The sequence below is a fragment of the Peromyscus californicus genome, unplaced genomic scaffold (assembly GCF_007827085.1).
Source record: "Peromyscus californicus insignis strain IS unplaced genomic scaffold, ASM782708v3 Scaffold_7__1_contigs__length_154581171, whole genome shotgun sequence".
In the NCBI taxonomy this organism is placed as follows: domain Eukaryota; kingdom Metazoa; phylum Chordata; class Mammalia; order Rodentia; family Cricetidae; genus Peromyscus; species Peromyscus californicus.
Window position 1 is genome coordinate 104,480,378 of NW_026294595.1, and position 27,361 is coordinate 104,507,738.

The 27,361-nt window shown below is 42.8% G+C and overlaps 1 protein-coding gene and 1 long non-coding RNA gene across 4 annotated transcripts in view; one reads left to right on the forward strand and one right to left on the reverse strand.

Moving 5' to 3' along the window:
• Positions 1-9,765: 9,765 nt before the first annotated feature.
• On the reverse strand, positions 9,766-26,490 carry LOC128100545 (uncharacterized). 2 transcript variants are annotated; one of them, XR_008214831.1, is made up of 5 exons: positions 26,385-26,490; positions 20,388-20,426; positions 14,989-15,144; positions 13,787-13,836; positions 9,766-12,351 (listed from the first exon to the last, which is right to left on the reverse strand). It is a non-coding gene; the product is annotated as an uncharacterized LOC128100545 (long non-coding RNA). The 2 variants fall into 2 exon arrangements; XR_008214832.1 differs by lacking the exon at positions 9,766-12,351 and adding an exon at positions 13,200-13,344.
• The window catches only part of Stk35 (serine/threonine kinase 35), a 36,050-nt gene continuing 31,197 nt past the window's right edge, over positions 22,509-27,361 (forward strand). The window contains exon 1 of one of the 2 annotated variants that reach the window (XM_052722828.1): positions 22,509-26,918. In XM_052722828.1, the coding sequence (XP_052578788.1) occupies positions 26,418-26,918 (501 nt within the window). In that variant the 5' untranslated portion in view covers positions 22,509-26,417. The remainder of the gene's footprint in view (positions 26,919-27,361) is intronic. The other variant, XM_052722827.1, reaches the window with a different exon arrangement.

The window sequence follows — 27,361 nt, forward strand, 5'->3', positions numbered from 1 at the left end:
CAACAGAATGCAAGAGATAGAAGACAGAATCTCTGGCACTGAAGACACGGAGAGGAAATAGATGTCGGTCAAAGAAAACACTAAAGCCAACAAAGTCATAACACCCACAAAAACACAGGCAATAGATAATCCCACACCAACAAATCCCAAAGAAGGGAAACACACACACACTACCACCAAAAAATAACAGGAGTTAACAATCACTGGTCATTAATATGCCTGAATAGCAATGGACTCAATTTACCTATAAAAAGACACAAGCTAACAGAATGGATACAAAAACAGGATCCATCCTTCTGCTGCATACAAGAAACACACCTCAACTTCAAAGGCAGACACTACCTCAGAGTAAAGGTTGAGAAAAGACTTTCCAATCAAATGGACTTAAGAGGCAAGCTGGTGTAGCTATCTTAATATCTAACAAAATAGACTTCAAACTAAAATTAATCAAAAGAGATCAAGGACATTACATATTCATCATAGGAAAAATCCATCAAGATGAAGTCTCAAGTCTGAACATTTATGCCCCAAATACAAGGGCACCCACATATGTAAAAGAAACATTACTAATGCTTAAATCACACATAAAATCCCACACACTAATAGTGGGAGACTTCAACACACCACTCTCACCAATGGATAGGTCTGCCAGACAGAAACTCAACAGAGAAATAAGAACTAACAGATATTATGACTCAAATGAACGTAATAGACATCTACAGAAAATTCCACCCAAACATATAAGAACATACCTTCTCAGCACGCCATGGAATCTTCTCTAAAACTGACCACATACTGGGTCACAAAGCAAACCTCAACAGATACAAAAAAATTGGAATAACCCCCTGTATTTTATCATATCACCATGGCTTAAAGTTAGACTTCAACAACAACACAAATTGCAGAAAGCCTACAAACTCATAGAAACCGAAAAATGCTCAGCTGAATCACCACTGGGTCAAGGAAGATATAAAGAAAGAAATTAAAGACTTCCTAGAATTCAATGAAAATGAATGTACAACATACCCAAACTTATGAGACACTATGAAAGCAGTGCTAAGAGGAAATTTCATAGCACTAAATGCCCACATTAAGAAGTTGGAGAAATCTCACACTAGCAACTTAACAGCACACCTGAAAGCTCTAGAACAAGAAGCAGCAAACTCACCCAGGAGGAATAGACACCAGAAAATAATTGAATTGAGGTCTGAAATCAATAAAATAGAAACAAAGAGAATAATACAAAGAATCAATAAAACAAAGAGTTGATTCTTTGAGGAAATCACAAGCTAGACAAATCCATATCCAAACTAACCAAAAGGCAGAGAAAATATATCCAAATTAACAAAATCAGAAACAAAAAGGGAAATATAACAACAGACAATGAGGAAATCCAGAGAATCATCATGTCATACTTCAAAAACCTGTACTCTACAAAAATGGAAAATCTAAAAAAAAAAATGGACAATTTTTTTGGATAAGTACCACATTCCAAAATTAAATCAAGACCAGATAAACAATTTAAATAGACCTATAACCCCTAAGGAAATAGAAGCAGTCATTAAAAGTCTCCTAACCAAAAAAAAACAAAAAAAAAAAAAAACAACAACAAAAAAAAACCCAAGGCCAGATGGTTTCATTGCAGAATTATACCAGAATTTCAAAGAACAGTTAACACCAATCCTCCTCAAATTGTTTCACACAATAGAAACAGAAGGAACATTTTCAAACTCTTTTTATGAGGCTACAGTTACCTTGATACCCAAACCACACAAAGATGCAGCAAAGAAAGAGAATTACAGACCAATCTCTCTCATGAACATTGATACAAAAATATTCGATAAAAGACTTGCAAACTGAATCCAAGAACACATCAACAAAATCATCCACCATGATCGAGTAGGCTTTATCCCACAGTTGCAGGGATGGTTCAACATAGAAATATCTGTCAATGTAAGCCACCATATAAACAAACTGAAAGAAAAAAAACTCACATGATTATCTCATTAGATGAAGAAAAAGCCTTTGGCAAAATTCAACACCCCTTCATGATAAAGGTCTTGCTTGGAGAGATCAGAAATACAGGGAACATACCTAAACATAATAAAGGCAATTTATGCCCGGCGGGGGGGGGGGGGGGGGGGGGGGGGGGGGGGGGGGGGGGGGGGGGGGTGCGGCGGCGAACGCCTTTAATCTCAGCCTTCCGAATATGAGAAATCCATAACTAAATCTTTTTGTAATTTTATCTCATTTTAAGTTCAAAAAGTTCAGGGCTGGAGAGATGGCTCAGCTGTTAAGAGCACTGGCTGTTCTTCCAGAGGTCCTGAGTTCAATTCCCAGCAACCATATGGTGGCTCACAACCATCCGTAATGAGATCTGGTGCCCTCTTCTGGCCTGCAAGCATAAATGCAGGCAGAACACTGTATACACAATAAATAAATAAATCTTAAAAAAAAAAAGTTCAAAAAGTTCAAACAAGAAATAAATTCTGGTATCAGGCTTTCACTTCCAAATATGAAGAGATGTTTTTCAACCAAAACTTTTTGCAGTTAACAATTTTTGTTCAAACAAGCATCTCTGAACTTTTATTCTCAAGCCGGAGACCTTTTTAGGTACAATAGTGTTCTAAACCACACCGTTTTTTATGTTAGCTCAAGTTTTTCTGTGTTGCATCGATTTTCCACGGCTCTCAGCTGCAGATGTCTTGTTGTGCTGGTTCTGGTGTCTGCCATTCTTAGCCTCTTAGCAGCTTCTGGAGCTTTTGAAAGCATTCAGACTGCCTACTTTGCAGTCTTCTGGGACACTAACCTTCTGTGACTCGGGTTCTTTCACCATATACATTAAGAATAGATTCACACTCAATATTTACACATTTTCACAAACTCACATATAACATGTGCTTAAGCATAAACTCATACTCAACATTTACACATTTTTACAAACTCGCATATAACATATTAACATCTACTTATTTATACTCTTTAAGGAAACTATAGAACTACTTTAGCAAAAAAGTTTCTTATATACTTATTATATTAATTCCATCTTCTTATTTCTTATTTAAACTTACATTTACAACTAGCATCTTATAAGCTTATTACTACATGTCTTAAGACCACCTTAGATATTTCTTGCAAGCCTATATTCTTAAATGAACTCTATGGATCTATTTTACAAACTTACATTAGCATAATTTAACTTAGCAAACACCTAAAGATTTCTTAACACAGAGATCTAACAAGACAGAATAGTTTCTACAAACTCACATATCTTATTTTCATCTTTTTCTATTTCTTACTCTTAATTATTATCACTATCTCTATTAGAAAGATTCTCTTAACCAGACAGGAAGTACGTACATAATTTCTAAAGTTTAAATTTATAGTCAGCTTTGCTATACAACACTGGGATTTAGTGAGTGTTGTCATTATAGAGTTGTAAAACTTGTTGCTAGGGGACTGTAACATTCTCAGGACGAAGCCACACCCCAAAGTTGCCGAGTTCTCTCAGCTAGTCCAGAACCGGCAGAGATGCACTGTCAGCAGTAAATGGTTTTTAACTAGAGGCTGTCCCTTCACCCAAATTCATAATAGCTCCCCTAAGTGCTTCAATTCAGACAAAGGTTTCTATTACAGCAGTACTCTTGGTTTGCTCTACCAAAAAACTTCACTTCATGCTGAGGATGAAATTACCGTATTTAGCTGCTGTAAAGCTCTTTGCTAAACACTGCACAGCTATTAGGTGATATAAAGTATTTTTCTAAAGGAGCTAGTAAAGCCAAAAGCAGCACAGCTCCGAACTCTATTTCCTCACTGTTTGCATTAACCAGTGACAAAACCTCAGAAACACTAATTGAACCACTTTCATTCTGGTTCCTTTACAGGAATGTCATTAGAGCTGACCCTTCCTTAGTTCCACTCTCCTTACCAGACGCTCCGGTAACCACCGAGCTTCATTCTCCTCTTGTGAAAAAACACAAACATGTCCTCGACCTCATATTAACACAGGATCGGGACCCTTCCATAATCCCGAGCAGAGATCTTTCCATTTCACTTGAGCAAAAGTGGCTTGGGTGCCACTGTGCCAAAACCTATCTGCGGCGGACTGCTCACTGACATCCATATTCAAAGAGTTCAGAACAAAAAGAGCAGGATTTAATGCATTATGTGGCGATTGAGGCTAAATTTCTTCCTTTTTTATTTTTATTTTTTGAAGTTGTATTTTAAGACTGCTATGAGCCCTTTCTACAATACCTTGTCCCTGAGAATTATAAGGAATACCTGTTTTATGTACGATTTCCCATTGGGTACAAAATTGTTGAAATGCCTTACTACTATATCCAGAACCATTATCAGTTTTAATAATTTTTGGTAAACCCATATACGAAACCCACTTCAAGCAGTGTTTTGTAGCTTCCCCAGGTTGTGCACTAGCCATTAAAAATACCGAATAAGTGTCAATGGTCACATGTACGTATCTTAATTTGCCAAATTCTGCAATATGCGTAACATCCATTTGCCATAGATGATTAGGAAGAAGATCTCGAGGGTTTACCCCTAAGTGAGGGATAGGAAAATATTTTGGACATACCCCACATCGTTTAACTATTTGACGAGCTGCTTCGGTAAAATTGAATTGCTTTCTTAAGCTTATGCTGTTTTGATGATGAAGAGCATGTGACTGTTGAGCCATTTCCACTTGGGATAATGCTACTATATTCATTAACTTATCAGCCATTGCTTTACCCTCAGCTAAAGGACCAGGAAGTTGGAGTGAGCTCTAATATGGCCCACAAAGCATGGCAGCTTTCTTTTGTGGAATAGCGTCTTAAATTTGTTGAAACATTTTGACTTGATTGTTGTTAGTTCCAATATTTTTACCAAAACTGTTACTATTCAAAGGAGTCAAGAACATAGATGTTCTTTCATGAAATGTATCCTTCATTAGCTTACTTTGAGAAAAAGCACTTTCAGGATTTAGTATTTTCACTTCATTAGCTTTAACTCCTGATGTTATTAGCAGCTGTGATATTTAGCATTGATTTCTTATAAGGAACTTTCAGGTAAAGCAACTCTTTCATAAGACAGCTAGATTTTTCCGTTGTTCCCATCTATAAAGCAGTCATTTCTTTTTTTGAATGCCTGTTTCCTTGTCTCCTTATTAGATTTGCAAAGGAATTACTCATTGCAGGCTGTTCGTTCAAGGCAAAGAATTTTTAATTTCAACGTAAGTTTTTTCATATCTAAGACAACGTTCACTGTATAAACTGCTTTCCCTTGTTGTAAGGATTTTAAAGTGGCTTGTTTGCTCTTATAGGCAGCTTTTGTCTGATCTGAGTTCTCAAGAGGTAAGATTAAGCTTTCTAGCATTGCTTTGAGAAGAAACTTCATTCTGAGCTGAAAAGTTTTTGGACAGTATCGCCATCTTTAGCTGAAATACTACATTTCCCCGAATGCATTTCCCTTATATCAGTCCCTTATTGCAAGCTAGCTTTTGGACTTCATTTCCCATAGTTCTTTTTGGGTCTGAGAGTCAACTTCTAAGTTCTTTTTTACCAGACTTGCTTACAAATTCTTGCCTGGGAGGTTTGAACAAAGTTTTTTGCTTTTGCAACAGGAGATTTAAACAAGCATTTTACATTTTCAACTATGGGACATTGGGAGATTCCTGGTCTCGCCTCAGCTGGCTTTCACAGGTGTTTCTCCTTCATCAGACACTGGGCCCGGATCAGAACCGCACCTGCCTCGTTAGTCGGCATTGAGGCTGGCATTTCTTATAGCAACTTTCCTTGCGGCTTGTGCTTGCCTTAGCCAGTCAGTGAAAAACATTTACAACAGAGCTTTTCCATAGCTCCTTCAGAGATTTTCTCCCACTGATCTCATTTTGCTTGTTCCTTCCCCCGCAGATGCAGAGCTTCAGCTATCTATCTGCGGCTCTGTACCTCTGCTAGCTGCCTTTGGAGGTAGGGGCTCTTTTCTCTCCCCCCCAATCTGCCTCAAACTCTTAGCAGCTTTTCACAGGTCATGCATTTTCTCGGGAGGATTATGTCCCTTCTGTTTCTTCAGAGTCTTTCTCCCTGACAGTTCCCAGTTTGGTCTCAGTTTATCTCCTCTACCCCAGAAACAGTTTCCAACACTACAGTGGCGGCTTTCCCTGCTACTGAAGGTAGGGGTTTTTCTCCGTTTGTTTTCGGGGTCTGTGTGGTTTGCGTACAGACTGAAAATCTAACAAGGGAGGTTTTTGCCATCTCTAAACTCCCATTAGGACAGGTGTTTTGCCTTATCAGGCCTTCACCTGGCCCAGTCCCCCAGTGGGTTGGGTTGTGTTTGTTTGGGTGCTCAAGGACAGAGCTTATGCCAGAGGCAATCACCCTTTAGGGCCACACTCCCTCATCTCAGGGAGTCAGTTGAAACAAAGCTTTTCTCAAAAAGATGCTTTCTCTAACAGAAAAGAAAGCTTTACTCCTGGATAGTTCTGTTCTGCCCTGGCTGGGCTCTTTCCCCAGACAGCGTTCTGACTCAGCAGCACAACTGCTTTAGACACAGTTCAGCTTTACTGTTTTCCCAGAAAGGTCCTTACTCTGATAGGAAAGCTTTTTCTCAGATTTCTTTTTGCAGCTGTGGACCTATCAACCTGGGACTTGTAGGAAAGCGGGCAACTGTGCCGTTCCCACTGGCTTTAGCTTTCTTTGTTCATTAGCAGTTTTCCCCTGGGTCCTGTACCTTCCTGCCTCAGCTCTGTGCTCCAGGAAGTTTACCACTGCAGGAACCCTAGTATCCAAAAAATGCACTCCAACTCAGAGACGCTGGTCAGTCGCCTCTGGGTTTTTGCTTGAGGATACAATGCTAACAGTTTGCACTGCTTCAGGGGATCTTTGCATTAGGACGATTAGGAGCACCTTTTCATTCTGAAACGCTCACTCAGAAACAAAACCCTTGATGCCTCAGCTCGGCTGTAATTGATAAGCTTGGCTTTTTTTCTTATCTCAGGTAAAGTTTCCTGCCCTTTTGGGCTCTCTTCAGCTCTTTACTCACATTCTCCCAAGCATTTCCCTCAGGGTACTCTGACCTACTGTTTTTTTTACTAGCTTGAAGAGACAGAGCTTAGAAGAGGTTTTTAGGAACTTGTCCCTGCCTCCTGCATTGCAGGGAGGATTGTTAAAGCTTGAAAGAACTTAGAGAGGTTTTGCTGTCTTCAGAGGTTTGTTGTTTTCCCTTTGAGCTAATCACAGGTGGTCCCCATACTAATATCTTCAGGTGATTCTAATTTTTGTCCTTCTGAGAAAGTTAAAGGCTTTAGTTTAAGTTTTTTGAGAGAGCTTTTGAGAAAGATTAAAGCTTTTTAGAGAGATTTTTCCCCCAAATTTTCCAAGAAAAACTTTTTAGTTTGAGAAAGATTTTTTTTTTTCCCAAGAGAGAAAGACCAACTTTCCCCAAAACTTCACAACTTTAAACTTTTTGGCTTTTTACACCCCCATTTTTGCCTCAGGGAGAAATCACTTTCTCCTGCTGTTTGGACTTAGCATTTCAGCTGTCCCCAGGACAAAAGCTTCCATAGGAAACTTATTCTTCCCGGTAAGCTCAGAGAAGAGCCTTTTTACTACCCTTAAAGCCCAAAGATTGTTTTCCCGTTTGCGTTCATAGCCCCCAAAGTTAGAAAATTGAAGAGTTTTTCTGTATAGTTGCCTTATTTTTTTCTACACAATCTTACACTTCTAAGTTTTTCCTACACTCTATTACTACTCTATACCTTATACTTATTTTTCACAGATAGAAATTGAGAGAGGGATAGAAGATAGAAAATTTTGACAGAAGAGAATTTTGCGCTGCAGCATCGGACATCCTTCCAGTCTGCTTTTCTTTTCTTTTGAGGATAAAACCCCTGCCCCTCAATAATACATATATATGTATATGTATATAAAATATATATTTTCCATAACACCGGCACGCCTTTCCACTGGCAGGGCTGACTCAGCACTTTCATCAAAACCTCTGTAATAAAACTATTATTTCCCTTTATCTTTAGTCCCTATCACTTTGTCTTTAGTCCCTGTTCATTTGTCTTAGTCCCCCTTTTTTTTCTTTAGTCCCTTTTTTTTTCTTTTTTCTTTAGTCCCTGTTCATGGCGCCATTCTGTGGGGCGTTTACCCACCAACCCCACAGCTCCCCAGAGTTTTCTTGAGTGTGAGCAGCAGGAAATATTAGATAGAAGGATTTATTGCGGAGAATATTGCAGAGATAAACAGATAGAAAATAAAGGATAGCCTCGAGAGGGCCTGGAACCTATTCCAATGGGCCCCAACTGTCTCTGCCCCAGGGTTTTTATAGAGACGCCAAGGGGTGGAGCAAAAGACCTCCCCCTCAGCACAGCTAAGTGCAGACCATCTCAGACACTTGTACTCAAGCCCGTGGTCCTAATCATCCTCTTTGTGGATCTGCTGCGTAAAACCACGAGGAACCCGAAAACGGGCTCCCACATATCCCTGGTGCATGAGCTGGCTTTTTGGAGCCCATTACCTATGGTGGGATGCCTTGCTCATCTTTGATGCAGGGGGAGGGGCTTGGTCCTGCCTCAACTGAATATACCAGGCTTTGCTGACTCCCCATGGGAGGCCTTAATCTTTTGGAGGAGGGGGTAGGGGATGGCAGGGGGGTACTGAGGAGGAGCAGGAGGAGGGATGAGAGGGGGATCTATGGTTGGTATGTAAAATAACAAATAAAAATTCCTTAAATTAAGAAAAAATGAACAAAGGGTTTAGCTGGGAATTGGTGGCACATGCCTTTAATCCCAGCACTCAGGAGACAGAGGCAGGTGGATCTCTGTGAGTTCGAGGCCAGCCTGGTCTACAGAATGAGTTCCAGAACAGCCAGAGCTGTTACACAGAGAAACCCTATCTTGAAAAACCAAAAAAGGAGGATAAGAAAGGGCTTATTTTAACTGATAGTTTAAGAAGAGGTACAGTCTAGCATGATGGGGAAGTGACAGTGGCAGAAATGTGAGACAGTTGGTCACACTGGGTCCCCAGACAGGAATCAAAGAGAGATGACTGCTGGCGCTATGCTTGCCCTCTCCTTTTATTCAGCTTAGGATGTCAGCTCACGGAGGTGCCTCCCACACTCAGGACAGGTTTTCCCACGTCAGTTGAAGTTCTCTGAAAACACCTCCATGAACATACCCAGGAGTTTTTCTGGTCTGTGATGCCAACCAATCAAGTTGTTAAGACCACCCATCACAGAGAGAACATTTTAATCCCGTCCACACAATTTATTCAAATTATTACAAGAACCATCAAAAGTGGAACTTCTCAAAATGTGATTGTGTTAAGTCACTGTGACAAAATACTCAAGTACAACATCATGAAGGAGGAAAGTGATTTGACTCATTGTCTGAAAGGTTCTAATCTACTGTGGCAGGGAGGGTGTGGCAGGGTAGAGCCGCTCCTGGTGACAGGGAACAGATATCCTGTGCTCTGCCTTGTTATCCTCCCTTCCCTCGAACCCCTGACCTATGGGATCATATCTCTCCATATTCAGAGCATGTTTTCTGCCTTAGTTAACCCTCTCTGTGCCCTCATGGACACACCCAGGGAGTGCTTAGACATCTCTCAATCTAATGTAGCCAAAATTAACCACCAATATGGCTCCTAAACCATCAGTACCATCACATGGGAACTTATCAGAAAAGTGAATTATTGGGTTTTCCCCCAAGCCTACTGTCTTGGTTTCTCTTCCTGTTGCTATGATAAAATACTCTGACCACAAACCTTATGGAAAAAAGGTTTATTTGGCTCACAATTTCATGTTATACTCCATCATTATGGGGAAGTCACATGGCAAGAACTTGAAGTAGCTAGTTAAGTTACATCCACAGCCAAAAGCATAGAGCAATGAATTAATGAATGCTGTATGCATGCGAGTATTTAGCTCACTTTTTCTTCCTTTTAAAAAATTATTTATTTTGGCGTTGGGGATTTAGCTCAGTGGTAGAGCACTTGCCTAGCAAGCACAAGGCCCTGGGTTCGGTCCTCAGCTCCAAAAAAAAAAATTATTTATTTTTATGTGCATTGGTGTTTTGTCTGCACATATGTTTGTGTGGGGGTGTCAGACTTCTAGAGATTTTGAACACATGAAATTTGAGGGACATATCCAAACCATAGCAATGTTCATAGATAAATATGATCCTCAATTTAAACTTCAAACCTTACAAAAATTAACACAAATTGGGTCAAAGATTAGGTGTAAATTTGTCACTATACTTAGAAAACAATGGGAGAAGATCTTCAGGAGGTAGGACTGGATGAAAGTTGCTAGATGACCCCCAAAGCGTAGTCTATTAAAAAAAAAATGATGAATGCCGGGCGGTGGTGGCACACGCCTTTAATCCCAGCACTCGGGAGGCAGAGCCAGGCGGATCTCTGTGAGTTCGAGGCCAGCCTGGGCTACCAAGTGAGTTCCAGGAGAGGCGCAAAGCTACACAGAGAAACCCTGTCTCGAAAAACCAAAAAAAAAAAAAAAATGATGAAAATTGACCATTCCAAGTGAAAACCTTTTGTTCTGAAAAAGATCCTATGAAAGGGTTAGAAACAAAGGGAGTGCTTGCAAACCGTGTATCTGACAATGTGCTGAAATCCCATCAATACAAAGAATTCTCAAAATTAAAATAAAGGCAATCAAATCAGAAAATGGACAAAGGCTCTAAGAAGTTACTGCACTGGAAAATATCTAGTTGCCAAGTAAGCGTGTGAAAATACTTTCAGCACCATTACACATTAGGGCGATGCAAGTTAAAGGCAGTGAGGAGTCTCCTATAGTGACCAGGACCTTTTCAAAGAGAGAGAGAGAACTCAAAACGTTGGTGAGATGTAGAGAATAGGGAGACAAATGAGAATGTCTCTCTTCTAAACTGCTGGGGATGTTAAATGACTCAGCCAGCTAGAGTAAGGCATTTTCTCATGGTATTCCATGTGTGTTCATATACAGCCAACAAGGGAGATGAGTTGCTGGTGAGTTGTTGAATATAAGCAAGCACGCCATACATACTGCGCGCGCGCGCACACACACACACACACACACACACACACACACACACACACACACACACGTTAAACATGAACCTGGAGAAGGTAGGTGGATTGCATCCACACCAATTTTGTGGTAGTGGTATTGTTTCTTACAATTACATGCCAGTGTACAGTGGTCTCAAAATTAAAAAGATGTTTTAAAAAATGTTTTGAGAACTGCAATGATATTTACTATATTAGAAATTAGGCTGGGCAGTGGTAGCACAGGCCTTTAATACCAGCACTTGGGAGGCAGAGGCAGGTGGATCTCTGAATTTGAGTCCAGCCTCATCTACAGAGTAAGTTCCAGGATAGTCAGAACTACGCAGAGAAACCCTGTCTCAAAAGAAAAGAAAGGAAACTTAGTAACTTATTTTTAATTAATAATAAACACATATTAATTTAAACATTTTTATGAACTATAGTTATATTTGGCATTGTTCTATAGTTTTGTAAGTCTATTTAATGTCTGACTTCACATATATTTGCTTCCACAAAATATGATAGCCATGCCGAGCAGCCTGAAAGTTTCTCTGGGGGTGCATATACTGAGAATGTAGTTCTGGGATAGAATGAAAGGTGAACAATGCCTTATTGTTACTATGAAAAAAGTTTTCAACCTCACAGACCCCTTCAAACAGCCTCAGGAACCCCCAAATCCTCAGCATACACACTTTGGAAAGCCCACATTACTGTGACCTTTAGTCCACATTTGCTCCTGCATGGACAGCTAGTGAGGCGGAACAGTGTGCTTTCATTTTTTCTATTCCAAATGCCTTATATAATTCTTGGTGCTAGGCAGATACCGAATAAACATTTGATGAACCAATGAAATGTTAATGACTCGTTTGCCAAGGACAGAGAGAGGGAGGGAAGGAGGGAGGGAAAGGGGGAGGGGGGAGAGAGAGGGAGAGAGGGAGAGACTGTCAATCTGGTTGACAGTTTATTACTGTAGACTTCTAGCTCTGAGTCAGAATAAAGGTCAGAATGTTCTGATCTAGTGTGGTCCAGGGAACAAACATTGTTCTGAGAGGCTCCTAGGGCATAAAAAACAGGGTACGGAGACTGAGCGGCCTTTTGAGAAAGGTCTCCCCAACGGTTTCCAGCCTTGCTCTCCAGGCCTCACCACACCATTCAGAACACGCACGAAGAAAAGGGACTTAGCAAGTTCTGTAGAAACATCACAAATGGCTCTCTCCTGATGTGCGTCTCTCTCATACTCCTGATTCCTTGGAATGTTCCCCAAGGATCCATTAGTGGCCAAGCTCAATTCACTGAACCCACAGCAGCTCTAGGAGAAGGAAAAGAATTTTGGGGGTGCAGTTTGATTATGAGTTTATTATTAGTTCTCTTTTTTTTTTAATAATCTTTTTTTTAAAGATTTATTTATTATGTATACAGTGTTCTGTTTGCATGTATCCCTGCAGGCCAGAAGAGGGAGCCTGATCTCATTACAGATGGTTGTGAGCCACCATATGGGTGCTGGGAATTGAACTCAGGACCTCTGGAAGAACAGCCAGTGTTCTTAACCTCTGAGCCATCTCTCCAGCCCATTATCTAACATATTAACCAAACCTTAATCCAGCTGGGGCACAGGTGAAGGTGCCATCTTAGAACAATCCTTGCAGGCTCCCACTCTGCTCTGGACTGTGAGAAGGTCTTGTGGAGAAACACCAATCAGGCTGGCCAAGCTTAGCCCCTGCCTCAGTGAAACCCCGCCCTCTGAGGGTGGGAACTCAGCTTTGTTGGCTGAGATAAAATATCCTAAGAAAAGCCGGGGGGTGGTGGCACACACCTTTAATCCTAGCATTCAGGAGGCAGAAGCAGGTGGATCTCTGAGCTTGAGGCCAGCCTGGTCTACAGAAGGAGTTCCAGGACAGCTAGGCTACACAGAGAAATCCTATCTCAAAGGAAATAACACAAAACGAAAAGTAACTTGAGGGAGACATGTTTTTTTTTTTTTTTTTTTTTTTTCCGAGACAGGGTTTCTCTGTGTAGCTTTGCGCCTTTCCTGGAACTCGCTTTGGAGACCAGGCTGGCCTCGAACTCACAGAGATCCGCCTGGCTCTGCCTCCCAAGTGCTGGGATTAAAGGCGTGCGCCACCACCGCCCGGCAAGGGAGACATGTTTTATCTTGGCTCTTAGCTGGAGGGTAAACTCCATCATGGCGAGGAAGTCCTGGCTACTGTAAGCACTTGAGGCAGGAGGTCAGGAATCTACAGTCATGGAAGACAGCTGCTCTCTAGCTCCCGTCTTGCCTTTTGATCCCATCCAGGACCCAAATCTGTTTTAAAGAAAAGGGAGGGATTTTTGCTAGGTGGCAACTGCAGAAATGACAAATTTCTTTAAAGACAGAGCTTCCTTCCATGCCGGGGCGGTGCCCGGGCGGTGCTGGCGCACGCCTTTAATCCCAGCACTCGGGAGGCAGAGCCAGGCGGATCTCTGTGAGTTCAAGGCCAGCCTGGACTACCAAGTGAGTTCCAGGAAAGGCACAAAGCTACACAGAGAAACCCTGTCTCAAAAAACAAAACAAAACAAAAAACAAAAAAAAAATAAAGACAGAGCTTCCTTTGTCTTGTTTAACTCTTTGACAGAAGAAGTAGCACATTTCATTTACAGTTCTGATGGGTAGAATTGTTTCTTTACTGTTACTGATGCCCCATCCGGAATGAATCAATGTTTGTTCACATAGCCCCAGGAAATGTCACACTACAGCTCCTAATTACCTTCTTCTAAATGATGAAATATAGTTTGGAGAAGACCACATAGACGCCACCTAGAGAAAGTGAATAGAAAAACAATTTTTGCCATAGCTGTAAGTCATTATATTGAGCGCTGTCCTCACTGTCAACTCTTCATGCATGTGTTCATACACGTGCAGTTGCATGCACACATTTGTGTGCTAGTGTCCTAACATTCATGTAGAGGCCAGAGAACATCCTTGGCCATTCCTCCTTAGGTTCTGACTACCTTGATTTTTGAGATAAAATCTCTCACTGGCTTGGGGCTTATCTAGTAGACAAGGCAGGTTGACCAGTTAGCCCCAGAAATTTACCTGCTGCTGCCTCTTCAGTCCTGGAACCACAAGCATGTGCCACTTTGTCTGCCTTTTTTAAAATGTGATTCTGGGAAATCAGACTGTTTCATGTTACCAGAGCACTATCCTGGTAAAAGAACCATTGTTGTTACAAGGCTAGCTGTGACTGCTTATGACAGACCACCATAGCTGGGCTTGTTGACTGAAAGGTAGGGGGTGGGGTAGATCACTGGACCTTGACCTGAGTGTCCAACCATTCCTCTCAGCCATATATACATAATTCAGCTTTAATTGCACATGGCCTCAGGGCCTCAGGAAAATGCTAGAGTACACAGGCTGTGGAAAGCAGTGGGAAAGGGCTCCATCTATGTGGCCATTGGGAAGCCATTATCCATGCTCTATAACAGACCTTCCACTCGGGCTGCTTCAGGATCACCCACACTCTGTCTGGCCCAAAACTCCTCACCCACGCTTTGTTCAGTGAGCCTAGTTTCATTGGTTCCCCAGAGTGAACCTTGTTGGAATCATACTTTGGAAGAAGAGAGGAAATGTTTACATTTCCTCAGGGAGAAAATTCTCACAACTGTCCTGAGCCAAGCATGCTGCTGACTGAGCTATTACGCCCGCCCTACACCCAGATTTTATGCAAATCTTTTGCAAGTTTTATGGGAAAAGGTTTCAAAAATATATTAAGGGAGAAAAGCTACATTGAATATTAGGATTCTGTGGCCAGGAATAGAAACCTAGAGGGGGAAATGGGAGAAAAAAAAAAAAGATCTTCAGGCTAAGAAAGCTAGCTGAAGTAATTTGGAAGCAGTAGGATCTAAATGCTAAAAAGGCACTAGATCGCAGGGTATATAGGATGAAAAAGTACGCAATCTAGAGAGTGACCTGGAAGATGCTGGACAGCAAAGATACTGAGATCCTTAAAAGAAAACCATCCATCAGTCTGGAATAGACCACTGAATGGACAATCCCTCTTTATGTCTTCACTAAGACCATGAGTTCTTGCAAGACGAGAGCTGGTTTTGTTCATCTGTCCCCAGGCTGAAAAAACAAAGCAAAAAGGGGTTTAATGAGTACTCATTGTACAAATAAGGAACATTCCATATTATTAGATATCATTTGTTACTAATTGAATTTTATTGTTTTTCATACCTGAAAAGATCATTTAAAGTTAATACCCCAAATACATACAGAAAATGTTCAGGTCATATAACATTACATTGAATGTGAAGGAGCCAACTGAAATTTTTTTCCTTGGCTTTTAGAGCATGATTTATCCAAATATTCCCTTTATGTATGCAAAACTAATTGTAACTACAAAGGTACACATGCCATGTAATTGCTCAAGATCAGGAGTTTTGGAATCAGATATGCCTAAGTTTGAATCCATCCATCATTTAGTGCTGTGGCCTTGAGAAAGCCACTTAACCTCTTTTTTTTTTTTTTTTTTTGCTCACATTCCTTAGGGAAATTAAGATAATGATAAAATATACCCCAAGATTTATTAGAATAATAAATTAGTTAACACTTAGGATGGTCTTAATACATATATAACTCAATTAATCTTCACAATTGTATATGCATATATTTTTTAATGATTTATTTATTCGTATTTTACATGTATAGATGTTTTGCTTGCATGTTTATCTGGGCTCCACATGCATGCAATACTCATAAAGGCCAGAAGAGGGCGTGGGATCCCCTGGGATTGTACCTACAGCTGGTTATGAGCCCCCATGTGGGTGCTGGGATAAAATTTGGGTCTTTGGCAAGAACAACAAGTGCTCTTACCCACTGGACCATCTCTTCAACCCCTATATATGTATTTTTAAATAAAATATGAGCTCATACTGTATATATCTCTCATGTTTTCTTTTTTCTTTTCTTTCTTTTTTGAGACAGGGTCTCACGTAACTCTGGCTGTTCTAGAACTCTCTATGTAGACTCAGCTGGCATCAAACTCACAAAGATCTGACTGCCTCTGCTTCCCAAGTATTCCATCGTGCCTGGCATTTGTTTTTCTATGTAACAAAATGTCACAATATTAAATATATGTATATATTTAAAATATGTATTCATACATGCAGAACAAGTCATTCTTTTGATGGCTATATTGCATTCTAATATATAGCTCTATATAAGCAACACCCTGCACGAGTGTTCCTAATATTTTAGCACTATAAATAACCACAATTCTGCAGCATATAAAGATTTTTATAGGTCGGTGCGAGCGTGGGCACAAGGGCAGAGGATAACTTCCTAGAACCTGTCCTTTCCTTCCACCCTGGGTGGGTTCTGGGAATCAAACTCAGATTGTCAGCTTTGAGTGGCAAGAGCGTCTACCTGTGAGCCATCACACTTCTCCTCCCCAAGTTTTAATTTTTACTTTTAATTTTGTGTGTGTTTGTGTGTGGCGAGTGTGAGGTATTTGAGTATTTGATACACATTCCTAGAAATGGAATTCATGAATCACAGTACATGAATTAAAGGAATTAAAATATTTTATTTAAAAATTGTCAAGTTGTCTTTTAAAACATTTTTAAAAGATTTATTTTATGTGCATAAATATTTATCTACATTTATATCTGTGCACCACATGTGTGCCTGGTGCCTGAGAAGACCAGGGGTGGATGTGAGATCCTTTGGAACTAGAGTTACAGATGGTTGTGAGTTACCACGTGGATACTAGAAACTGAACCTGGGTCCTCTGCAAGAACAGTCAGTGCTTTTACCCAACGGGGCATCTCTCTACCCCCAATTGTCCTTCTAAAGCGGTCTATGACTTTCCACTTGGACCAGCTAACATACTTTGTTGCATTTTGATTGTATATATTTTGGCCAGACTATAGTTTAACTCAATTAACTTACCTCAAATGTCCCAGTAGTTCCAAAGCTAAGGACTACATCTTGCTAGTTCTACGTTTTAGTTCTTTATCTTCTTGCAATATATAAGCAACCAAGGATTTATCAACCACTATTCGGCAACAAATATTCAGACACATGGACTGTAGAAAATGTTTGTGCTACTACCAGATTGGAAGGGATGAAATGCTGGTGTTTCATGGCCTTTCTGATGGCTAATATGGAAGAATGTTTGGAATTGAAATCATCCAAGTTTGGGAGAACAGTGGCCACACCTCCATCTTCCTGTTTTCTGTGACAGGCATACTCATTTAATGGACAAGAAGCCTTCAGCATGGAGTCTTACTAGTAACCTCTTTAGTCCAGTGTGTGATAAGGCTTGGCTGGCAATCCCCACATGAAGGTAGGTGAGACAACTGTACGTCTTGGCCAGAAGCTGATCAGCATCACCAAGTGGGAAGACTGGTAGTTAAGGCCTGTACACTCTTCTTAAAAATGTGTGTGTGTCTGTTGGGCAGTGGTGGCGCACGCCTTTAATCCCAGCACTCAGGAGGCAGAGGCAGGCAGATCTCTGTGAGTTGGAGGCCAGCCTGGTCTACAGAGTGAGTTCCAGAAAAGGCTCCAAAGCTACACAGAGAAACCCTGTCTCAAAACAAACAAACAAAACAACCAAACAAAATGTGTGTGTGTGTGTGTGTGTGTGTGTGTGCCACAACTGTGCAGGTACTGGAAGAGGCCAGAAGAGGGTGTCAGGTCCCTTTAAGTGGACTTAAAAGCAGTTGTGAGCCTCCTGATAAGGATATTGTGAATTAAACTGGAGTCCTCTAGAGTGGCAGCAAGTGCTTTTGACCACTGAGCCGTCTCTCCAGTCTCCTGCTTTTATTTAATAGCTATTTTAACTCAAAAGATGAACGCATAACATTTAAGAGTTAGATATCACTATGATTTGGATACTACCAAGGGACGAGGAGGAGAAAGGCTCTAGGTTGATCACTTAAACATTTAAAATGGCTGAATTCCTGCTTCTTCTCCTTCTCCAAGACAAAGACTTGGGAGGTTTTTTCCCCCAAATCCAAAAGGTGTTAATCAATGGAACTTTCAAACTTCTTGGGTCCTGTTGAAAGAGGCAATCAGTTTCTTTATTTTTGGATTATTCATTATGGTGGAATAACCCAAAAAAATCCAATTCTGAGAAAAGTAAGGGATTCACTCACTCCATCCCCCCAAAAAGTTTTGGCTTTGCTAGACACCATCTTTGGGTTCCTTCCCCATTAGGGGAACCTGTCTCTTTGTGTGCTTTGGTGAGTGTGTGTGTGTGTGTGTGTGTGTGTGTGTGTGTGTGTGTGTTTCTTTAAATTTTTTTAAAGGTTTGTTGTATTTTGTAAGTATGAGTATCTTTCCTACATACATGTATGTGCACCATGTGTGTGTCTGGTGCCCATGGAGGTTAGAAAAGAGCATTGGATCCCTTGGAACCAGAGTTACAGAGAGTTGTGAGCCAACACGTGTACTGGGAACTGAACCCTGGTCCTCTCCTAGAGCAACCAGTGCTCTTAACTACTGAGTGATCTTTCCAGCAGTATGTGCTTCTACTTTCACTAAAACTTGAGTCCTGAGACCTTGCTTTCCCTGCCCTTTTACTCATTAAACTGACAGAGAAAAGGAATCCTGCAACCATAAATAACCATGATGTCAGCATTACTCCAAAGCTAGTACGAACAATCCTGTCTTGTTGCCAATCCCAACCTGCTGTTGGTTGTTTTTGCTCTCCACCCAGCTCCCAAATAAATCACACACGGAGCTTATTCTTTCTTATGAATGCCAGGCCTTAGCTTGGCTTGTGGCTAGCCAGCTTTTCTTAACTTAAATTATCCCGTCTACCTCTGGACTTTTTCCTTTTCTTACTTCTGTAAATCTTACTCTTACTCCATGGCTGGCTGGGTGGATGGAAGGCTGGCCCCTACCATTCTCCTCTCCTTGTTCTCTTACTCTTTTTTCGATCTCTCTTCTCTCATTCCTTCTTTTTTTCCCCCAGATTTCTCCTTCTATTTATTCCCTTTGCCTGCTAGCCCTGCTTATCCTTTCTCCTGCCTTGCTATTGGCTGTTCAGTTCTTTAATAGACCATCAGGTGTTTTAGACAGGCAAAGTAACACAGCTTCACCAAGTTAAACAAATGCAACATAAAGGAATGCAACACATCTTTGCACCATTAAGCAAATGTTCCAGAGCATAAACAAATGTGACGCATCTTAAAATAATATTCTGTATCAACCTAGAGATAGTAACTTTAGCTCTACAGTTGCTGTCCCTTACCTGATTACCGTGACATAGCTCTCTCTCCTTTTTTTTTTCTCCCTCTTTCTTGCCCACCTATTTTTAAATTTTTTTTCTCAGATAGGGTGCTCTCCACCTTACAATCTTCCTGTCACAGTCTCCTGAGCTCTAGAATTACAGGTGCTCATCACAATGGCTGGCAAGTGTCACTTCTAAATGTCTTGTTTTGTTTTTTCAAAACAGGGTTTCTCTGTGTAGCCCCGGCTGTCCTGGAACTCACTCTGTAGCCCAGGCTGGCCTCCAACTCACAGAGATCCATCTGCCTCTGCCTCCTGAGTGCTGGGATTAAAGGTGTGCGCCACCACTGCTAGCAGCTTTTTTTTTTTTGATTTGAATAATCACCTCAGGTCTTATTTGCTTAGTGGCTTATATGAGTTCCAAGTCAGACCCACACTTGTTGCCAGATCTCAGACCCCAGCAGTCACCTCAGATTTACACTGTCTAGGATTAGGGAAATGTAAGGCATTCATTCTTAAAGTGTGATCCCAAGAGACTAGCAGATCAACTTGGACATCACTGGGACTGGAAAGAATTGCAAGTCATCACACCCTGTCTTAGTAAAGCTTCTATTACTGTGATAAACACGTTGACCAAAAGCAATTTGAGGGAGAAAAGCTCTATTTGGCTAAGCAACCACCATCTTGGAGAGTTCAGATTACCCCAGCTGGGTTTGCTGACTTGTTCACTATCCCTCATGGACAGCTGGGGGTGGTCATGTGACCATCACCTGAGTATCCATCCTCTATCACATGTTGTATGTATGCAACCTTGCCTTAATTGCATGTGGCCTGGAGGGTGGGGAGCTAGAAAATACAGGCTGAGGGGCTCCGTCTGTGTGGCTACTGGGAAGCCTTCAACCCTGCTGGGTAAAGGCTTTCCAGGCCCGGCCTATTGAGGGGAAGGAGCACCCACACTCCTGTAAGTAACCCCTCACCCATGCTCTGTAAGGAAACGTAATAAACTCATTGATTGCCCAGCATGAACTTTGGTGGAATACTGTCTTGATTTGTCATTGGGAGCTTAGGAGAAGGGGTAGTGGACATTGCTTACACCTCCCCCTGGAAAAGAATTTTAACAACAGACTTACTGGTTATGGTCCATCATCGGGTGAAGCCAAGAGAGGAAGCTGGAGGCAGGAATTGAAACAGAAGACATGGAAGAAGACTGCTTACTAGATTGCTTAGGGAGACTTCCTCAGCCTGTGTTCTTTCTTTCTTTCTTTCTTTTTTTTTTTTGTTTTTTTTTTTTGTTTGTTTGTTTGTTTGTTTGTTTCTCTGTGTAGCTTTGCACCTTTCCTGGAACTCGCTTTGTAGACCAGGCTGGCCTCGAACTCACAGAGATCTGCCTGCTTCTGCCTCCCAAGTGCTGGGATTAAAGGCGTGCGCCACCACCACCCGGCTCAGCCTGTGTTCTTACACCAACCAGGACCACCAGGTTGGCTGGCAACTCCCACATCGATCTTTAATCAAGAAAATGCCACACAAACTTGCCTACAGGCTAATCTGATAGAGGCAATTTCTCACTTGAAAGTCCCTCTTTTTTTTTTTTTTTTTTGGTTTTTCGAGACAGGGTTTCTCTGTGTAGCTTTGCGCCTTTCCTGGAACTCACTTGGTAGCCCAGGCTGGCCTCGAACTCACAGAGATCCGCCTGCCTCTGCCTCCCGAGTGCTGGGATTAAAGGCGTGTGCCACCACCGCCCGGCGGACCAAGCCACTTCTAATGCTGTGTCTTCCTCGTCAGGAAGGACTTCATTCCTCTGAATGAAGAACAATAAATCTTTCCTCCCTTAATTTGCTTTTTGTCATATTTTTGGTCTCAGTGTTGTACCTAGAGTCCCCCAAAGACCACTAAGAGACCCAATCCGATGCAAAAGCAGAGTCTTTGTATTGTTAAAAGTTAACTTGGGACTCTCCATCCATCTGACAGTAGCAGCAGAGCAGGAGAGACCCCAAGTAGAAATAGGACAGGGTTTTTAAAGCAAGGGGGCCTTGGGGTCTTCAGACTACATAGGAACAGACTCAGGATTGGTTTATGCGAGTGGCAATCATGTTAGTAACTTTTAATTGGCTAGGGTTAGCTGGGGGTTATAGTTACCATTTTTGGGCAGGCCTGGACAAGTCCCAGGCTTTGTTCTTGAGCCGCCATGGAGGCTGGCAGGTGCAGCACATACTGACTGTGGAGGCTGGCTCAGTGGCCCAGGCTCTGTCCTTGATCTGTAGATCTAAGTGAGTGAGGGGTCCCAGGCAGTAAACAACGACTGAACCTTGAGCAGTCAGAGAACGTGCAGAAAGGGAGCTACTGCAAGGACTATGTCTTTTGTTCATGGCCCTCCCAGAAACTGCTTGCTCAAGTCTCAGAAAAAACTGAAATTGAGGCCTGATCTCTGAGAGAAGACTGAGCAGCCTGTTATGGCGTCTGCTTGGTCCTTTCATCAGATATGAGAAAATAGATAATATAGAGTCTATGGAGTTACAGTTTTGTTACTCAGGGGAAGCTTCACAAACTAGCTGCTTGATCCCCAGGCTCTTCCCAGTATCCCTTGTTCAAGTATCACTCCATTGAGGTCCCCACTTCAAGTGACTGTCTCCACTATTCCTTCATCTTGGAAGTCCTCCTGTATCCTGGTACTATCATCTACCAAGGATGGTAGATAGTAGATGAGGATAGCGCACTCACCCGCAGTTCACCCTATAATAATCACCATTCCACAGGGTGGTCCAGAGCAGCCCTCTATCCCTCCTCCAACTTTCCCCCAGCCTCTGGAGCTACCAGCTCTTTACTTATTTCTTCTTCACTCTTCTCCTCCCCAAATCTTTCTCTACAAACCAGAACCCCCCACCTTCTCATGGAACCCAAGCCAGGCCTGGTGTTTTGTGTGTGTGTGTGTTTTTTTTTTCCAGAGCTGAGGACCGAACCCAGGGCCTTGCACTTGCTAGGCAAGCACTCTACCACTGAGCTAAATCCCCAACCCCTTGTGTGTGTTCTTAATCCCTTGGAGTGTGAGCATGGAGAGGGGGGCTGGATTCCCAGTTCCAGCTTCAATCTTCAACCTGCTCACACTGGGGGCAGTCTTTTTTTTTTTTTTTTTTTTTTTTTTTGAGACAGGGTTTCTCTGTGTATAGTTTTGGTGCCTGTCCTGGATCTCACTCTGCAGACCAAGCTGGCCTCGAACTCACAGAGATCCGCCTGGCTCTATCTCCCGAGGGCTGGGATTAAAGGTGTGCGCCACACCGCCCCCTGGGGGCAGTTCTTAATATGACTGAGCTTCATTTCTCTTACCAGAAAGGTGTGGCTGTGTGTAGTAGCCTATCATCTCAGTAAGCCCTAAACCCTTACCATAGTCTCTGCTCCTGCCTCGTTGTGGGTCCCCACACACCTGTTTCCTACTGCTTTTACCTGTCCCACTCTCTGAGTTCCTGACCCACTGGCTTCTTGGGGTTCTTTCACCTCAGGGACTTTGCATTTGCTCTCCCATCTGACATGGAATACTTCCATAGTAGAGGTACATTTGGTTGTTCTTTTACAGAAATCAAGTCTTTGCTCAATGGCCCCCTATTTTCCAAACCATCCATTCTAAAATGATACCTTGCCCCACCCCTAGCACCACCTTGCTAAACCCAGGGAGGGTATTAAGAGCCTGGGGCCTTAGTTCCAAACCTAGTTAAGAATTTTCACCTTCACTTGGGCAGTGGCGGCACACGCCTTTAATCCCAGCACTCGGAAGGCAGAGCCAGGCGGATCTCTGTGAGTTTGAGGCCAGCCTGGTCTACAGAGCGAGATCCAGGACAGGCTCCAAAACTACACAGAGAAACCCTGTCTCAAAAAACCAAAAAAAGATTTTCACCTTCATCTTCATTGTCTGTAAACTGTACTGGGCAATCTGTCAGCTGCAGAAGATTCATACCCATAGTCCTCCCAAGACCTGCATGCCCAACCTCTCCAAACTCAGGGGAGGACAGTCAAAGGAGAGAGGAGTGGAGGCAGGCTGTGTCACATGGCACTCTGGTCTCAGAAACTTCTCCTTTAAAACACAAATCTTCATGGCTGTGGGACTTGGGCTTTGTTTTTCAACTTTTTTGTTTGTTTTTTAGGACAGGGTTTCTGTGTCGCCCTGGCTGTCCTGGAACTCACTCTGTAGACCAGGCTGGCCTCGAACTCAGAGATCCAACCACCTGCTTCTGCCTCCTGATTGCTGGGATTAAAGGTGTGTACCACCACCAGCCAGCATCGTTGTCTTTCAACGTTTAATTAAGCTTTATTGTGGTATAATTCACAAATTCGATCACCTTTGTGCCGCTCAGCAGTTCATTCCTCCCTGAAAGTCAACAACTGAAACTTCTGCTCCCAAAGGCTAGTGACTACGCTTTATATTAATAGAATCACACAGTAGGTAGTATTCCCCCCCCCACTGCTCCCAAAGGCTAGTGACTACGCTTTATATTAATAGAATCACACAGTAGGTAGTATTCCCCCCCCACTGTTCCCAAAGGCTAGTGACTACACTTTATATTAATAGAATCACACAGTATGTAGTACCCCCCTATTTTTAGAGGTAAAGCTAAAAGGTGGATGAACATAGACTGAACCCATGAAAAGGCACAATTTGAGGTATTCTAGCATTTCCTTTTAAAACCACCACCACATAAAATAATGAATATATTTTTCATCCTAAAAAAGGTTTTTCTTCTATTTTCCATCACGCACTCTCCTGTATAAATTAGGTCATATTTCTTTCCAGAACTGTGTAAGAGTCACCCGGCACGTGTTCTTTTGTGCCTGGATTCTCCCACTCAGCAGTATTTTGATTCATCCATGCTGTCGAGTCTCAATTCCACTTTTGTTCCCATTGTATGGAGATGACACAAGTTGTCTATTTATTTATTGGTGAACACAGGAGTGTCTTCCAGTTTCTGGACTCTCATAGGAAGAGCCACTATGAATAGCTCGATACAAAAAGTCTATTTGTGAATCTAAGTTTTCATTTACCTTGCTGAATACCTAGACATGGCATTAGCTGGGCCACAGGCAGGCACACAGTGAACTTGGAAAGAAACTGACTTTTAAATTTTTATTTATTAGTGTGTGTGTGTTTCTCAAGGCGCCACAGGCTCTTTGGTCAATCTCTGTGCTCAGAAGATAGAAAATGCTCATAAATGTTAGCCATCAAGCATAGCAGTGAGTGAAGGGTACTTTAGAAATTTAAGCAAGTCCAAAATAAAGAATAAAATTTGAATCCAGGATTCACTAGGTGATTCAACAGCTGCAGAAGATTCCTATCTTTCAACCTCCGGGTTTCACCCCAAATCTTTGTGTGAATGTGGGCACCAGGGGAGAGGCCAGAGGACAACTTTGTGGTTCTCTTTCTACCTCTCTGTCGGCTCCAGGAATTGAAATCTGGTCAACGGGTTCACATGGTAAGTGGCTCTACCACTGAGCCATCACCCAGGCTGTTTCACATTCTAACAGTCTCTGTAACTGACTAAGGTTTAGCACCAGTTTTGTCCTTACAGCATCCCTTTGGGGCTTGCTGCTGCTTCTCCCCGCAATGCCCCCACCACTAGTGACGGCAGGACTAGTTTCTTGCCATTTATCAGGCAGACCAGTGTCATTTTCCAGACACTGCTACCAAATGAATTACACCCCTATCTCAAAATCATGTGAAGTTACAACCCCCAATAGGTTGTTAACCATATTTGGAGATAACACCTTCAAAGAAGTTTAAATTATCAAGTGTGGTGGCACACACCTTTAATCCCGACGCTTGGGAGGCAGAGACAGGCAGATCCCTGAGTTCAGGGCCAGCCTGGTCTACAGATCAAGTTCCAGGACAGCCAGGGCCACACAGAGAAACCCTGTCTCAAAAAAGGCAAAACCAACAACGAAGAAAAGAAGTTTAAGTTAAAATGAGGCTGTTGGAACCCTAATCCCATAGGATGGGGACTGATGACTGGTATATCGGACTAAAAGAGAAAGGAAAAGCATATAAACAAAGACATGGTATTGTTAATGGTCCTGATTTTGATCATTGTATTGAGATTGTGCAAGAAAATCTTTGCCCTCAGAAATAAAATATATAGAGATAAAGGAGTATGCTATCTAAATTTATAAAAGGATATACACATATACAAAATGTATACATATGCATGTACATATGTCCATAGAACATGAAAATATAGCAAAACAATGTAATTCTGACAAAAAGAGTGAGACTTCTCTACTAGTCTTACTCTGTGTTTGTGCACTTGACACTTAACAGACACAAACATCGGGGGCTTTCGGTGCGTGTGCTATCTTAAGTGGTGTAGCCCCAGATTCCAGAAACTAGTGCATTCTTTTACAGTACATTTCATCTATCTTGTTTGACTACAATGTCTACCATTTATTTTGCAAAGCTCCGTTCTGGTCTCAGTACTTTAACTCTGTAAACTCTATGAAGACACAAGGTTGATTGTCTCCTCCAGTGGCAAAGAACCACAATTAGGGCAAAGAATGTCATGCCCACTGCTCTTTCCCCAGACTTAAAACAGCATGTAGCAGAAACTCTAGTTATGCCCTTCAATATCTAGAGATTCAGCTAACAAATATTGGACATCTAGGCATTAGGGTACAGAGCAGGGCACGAAATATTTAAAAATCCATGCATAAGGGCTGGGGGGTGTATGTAGTTCAGTTGGTAAAGTGCTTGCCTAGCATGCACAAAGCCCTGAGTTTGATTCCTAGCTATGTATAAACTGGGTGTGGAGCTGCACGCCTTTAATCTCATTACTCAGGACAAGAAGGCAGGAAGAAAAGTTCAAGATCATTTAACTACATAGGCATTGTGTGCTCCCTCCCCCTACAACTGGGGGCCGGGGTGGAGGGGATCCAAATCCAACCCCAAAGCAGCTTATATCGGGGCACTCAATTAGTCAGCCATCGTATTTCATTTGGTTCTTTGCAACCTCGGGAGTAAGGACCACCCTGTTTGGCAGAGAAGGATATTGAGGATTACGTGCGGCTGAGATCACTGGGGTCATTAGTGGGCGTGAGGATCAGCATTCTAACCCAGGCCTGAGCTGTGAATCAATCAAACCTAAGCCATTCACCCAATCAGCATAAAGTGCAGGCGTGGAGCTACTATGCAGGTCAGACGCGGAGAGGGGTTTGCAGAGCGCAGACGACTCGCGAGGGCCCTCTGTACAAGTCGCGGGATTTTGGCGCGCTCTTTTTGTTGGCTGGGTGTTCTTGCCGGTGATTGGTTCCGGACTGTCGCGGCTGCTGGGTCGATCTCGGTTGTACAGAGGCGGCACGGCCCTGGGCTGGCCTCCTGGGGGATGGGCCACCAGGAATCTCCACTGACCAGAGCAGCGGCGGGAGGTGCAGCTTACATAAAGAGGTTACGTAAAGTGCTCAGCTGGCGCGAACTCGAGGGCAGCCACGGGGATCTGGAAGCCCAGGCCTCCCCCGGGAGCGTTGCTGTCACTGCAGGAGCAGCGCCGCGACCGGCTGCACGTCTCGCCCGGGTCACCGCCTCGCGCCCTACTCGGCTCGGCAGACAACCTCGGCTCGGAACGGACCATCCTCCGGCGCGGGCTCCAGGGGGGAACCGGTCCGCCCGGAAGTGGAACAGCGCCGGGCAGGTAAGAGCGAGTGGAGGAGGAGAGGCCGCAGCGGGAGACCCACAACCCCGCAGCACTCGGGGAGGGCCGCGGGGGTCTCGGTTTGTTCTCGGAAGCCGAACTTTTTTGCCCGTCTCCACCCGCTGTCCCCAGGGGCTTGGGTCGACCCGCTGGGCCCGGTAGGGTTTAATTCAAAGGACTGTTTACACCGGGAGAAGTCCGGGCAGGACGCGGGGAGGGGCTGTTGGGAGCGGGTTAAGCATCAGGAAAGTTTGAGCAGGCCAAACGGCCTCTGAAGACGGTTGTCTTAGGTGGTGAAGGTCCCTACTGCCTTTTTTTTTTTCTAGTCTTGACGGATAAATCAATGGAGAAAGGGGACGGTTTGTGTTGGGTTTCCGGTCCTCCCTCTGTACTTCCCGGTGGTTCCGTCTTTCCCGCTTTCCTTTCCCCTCCCCCGTTCAATC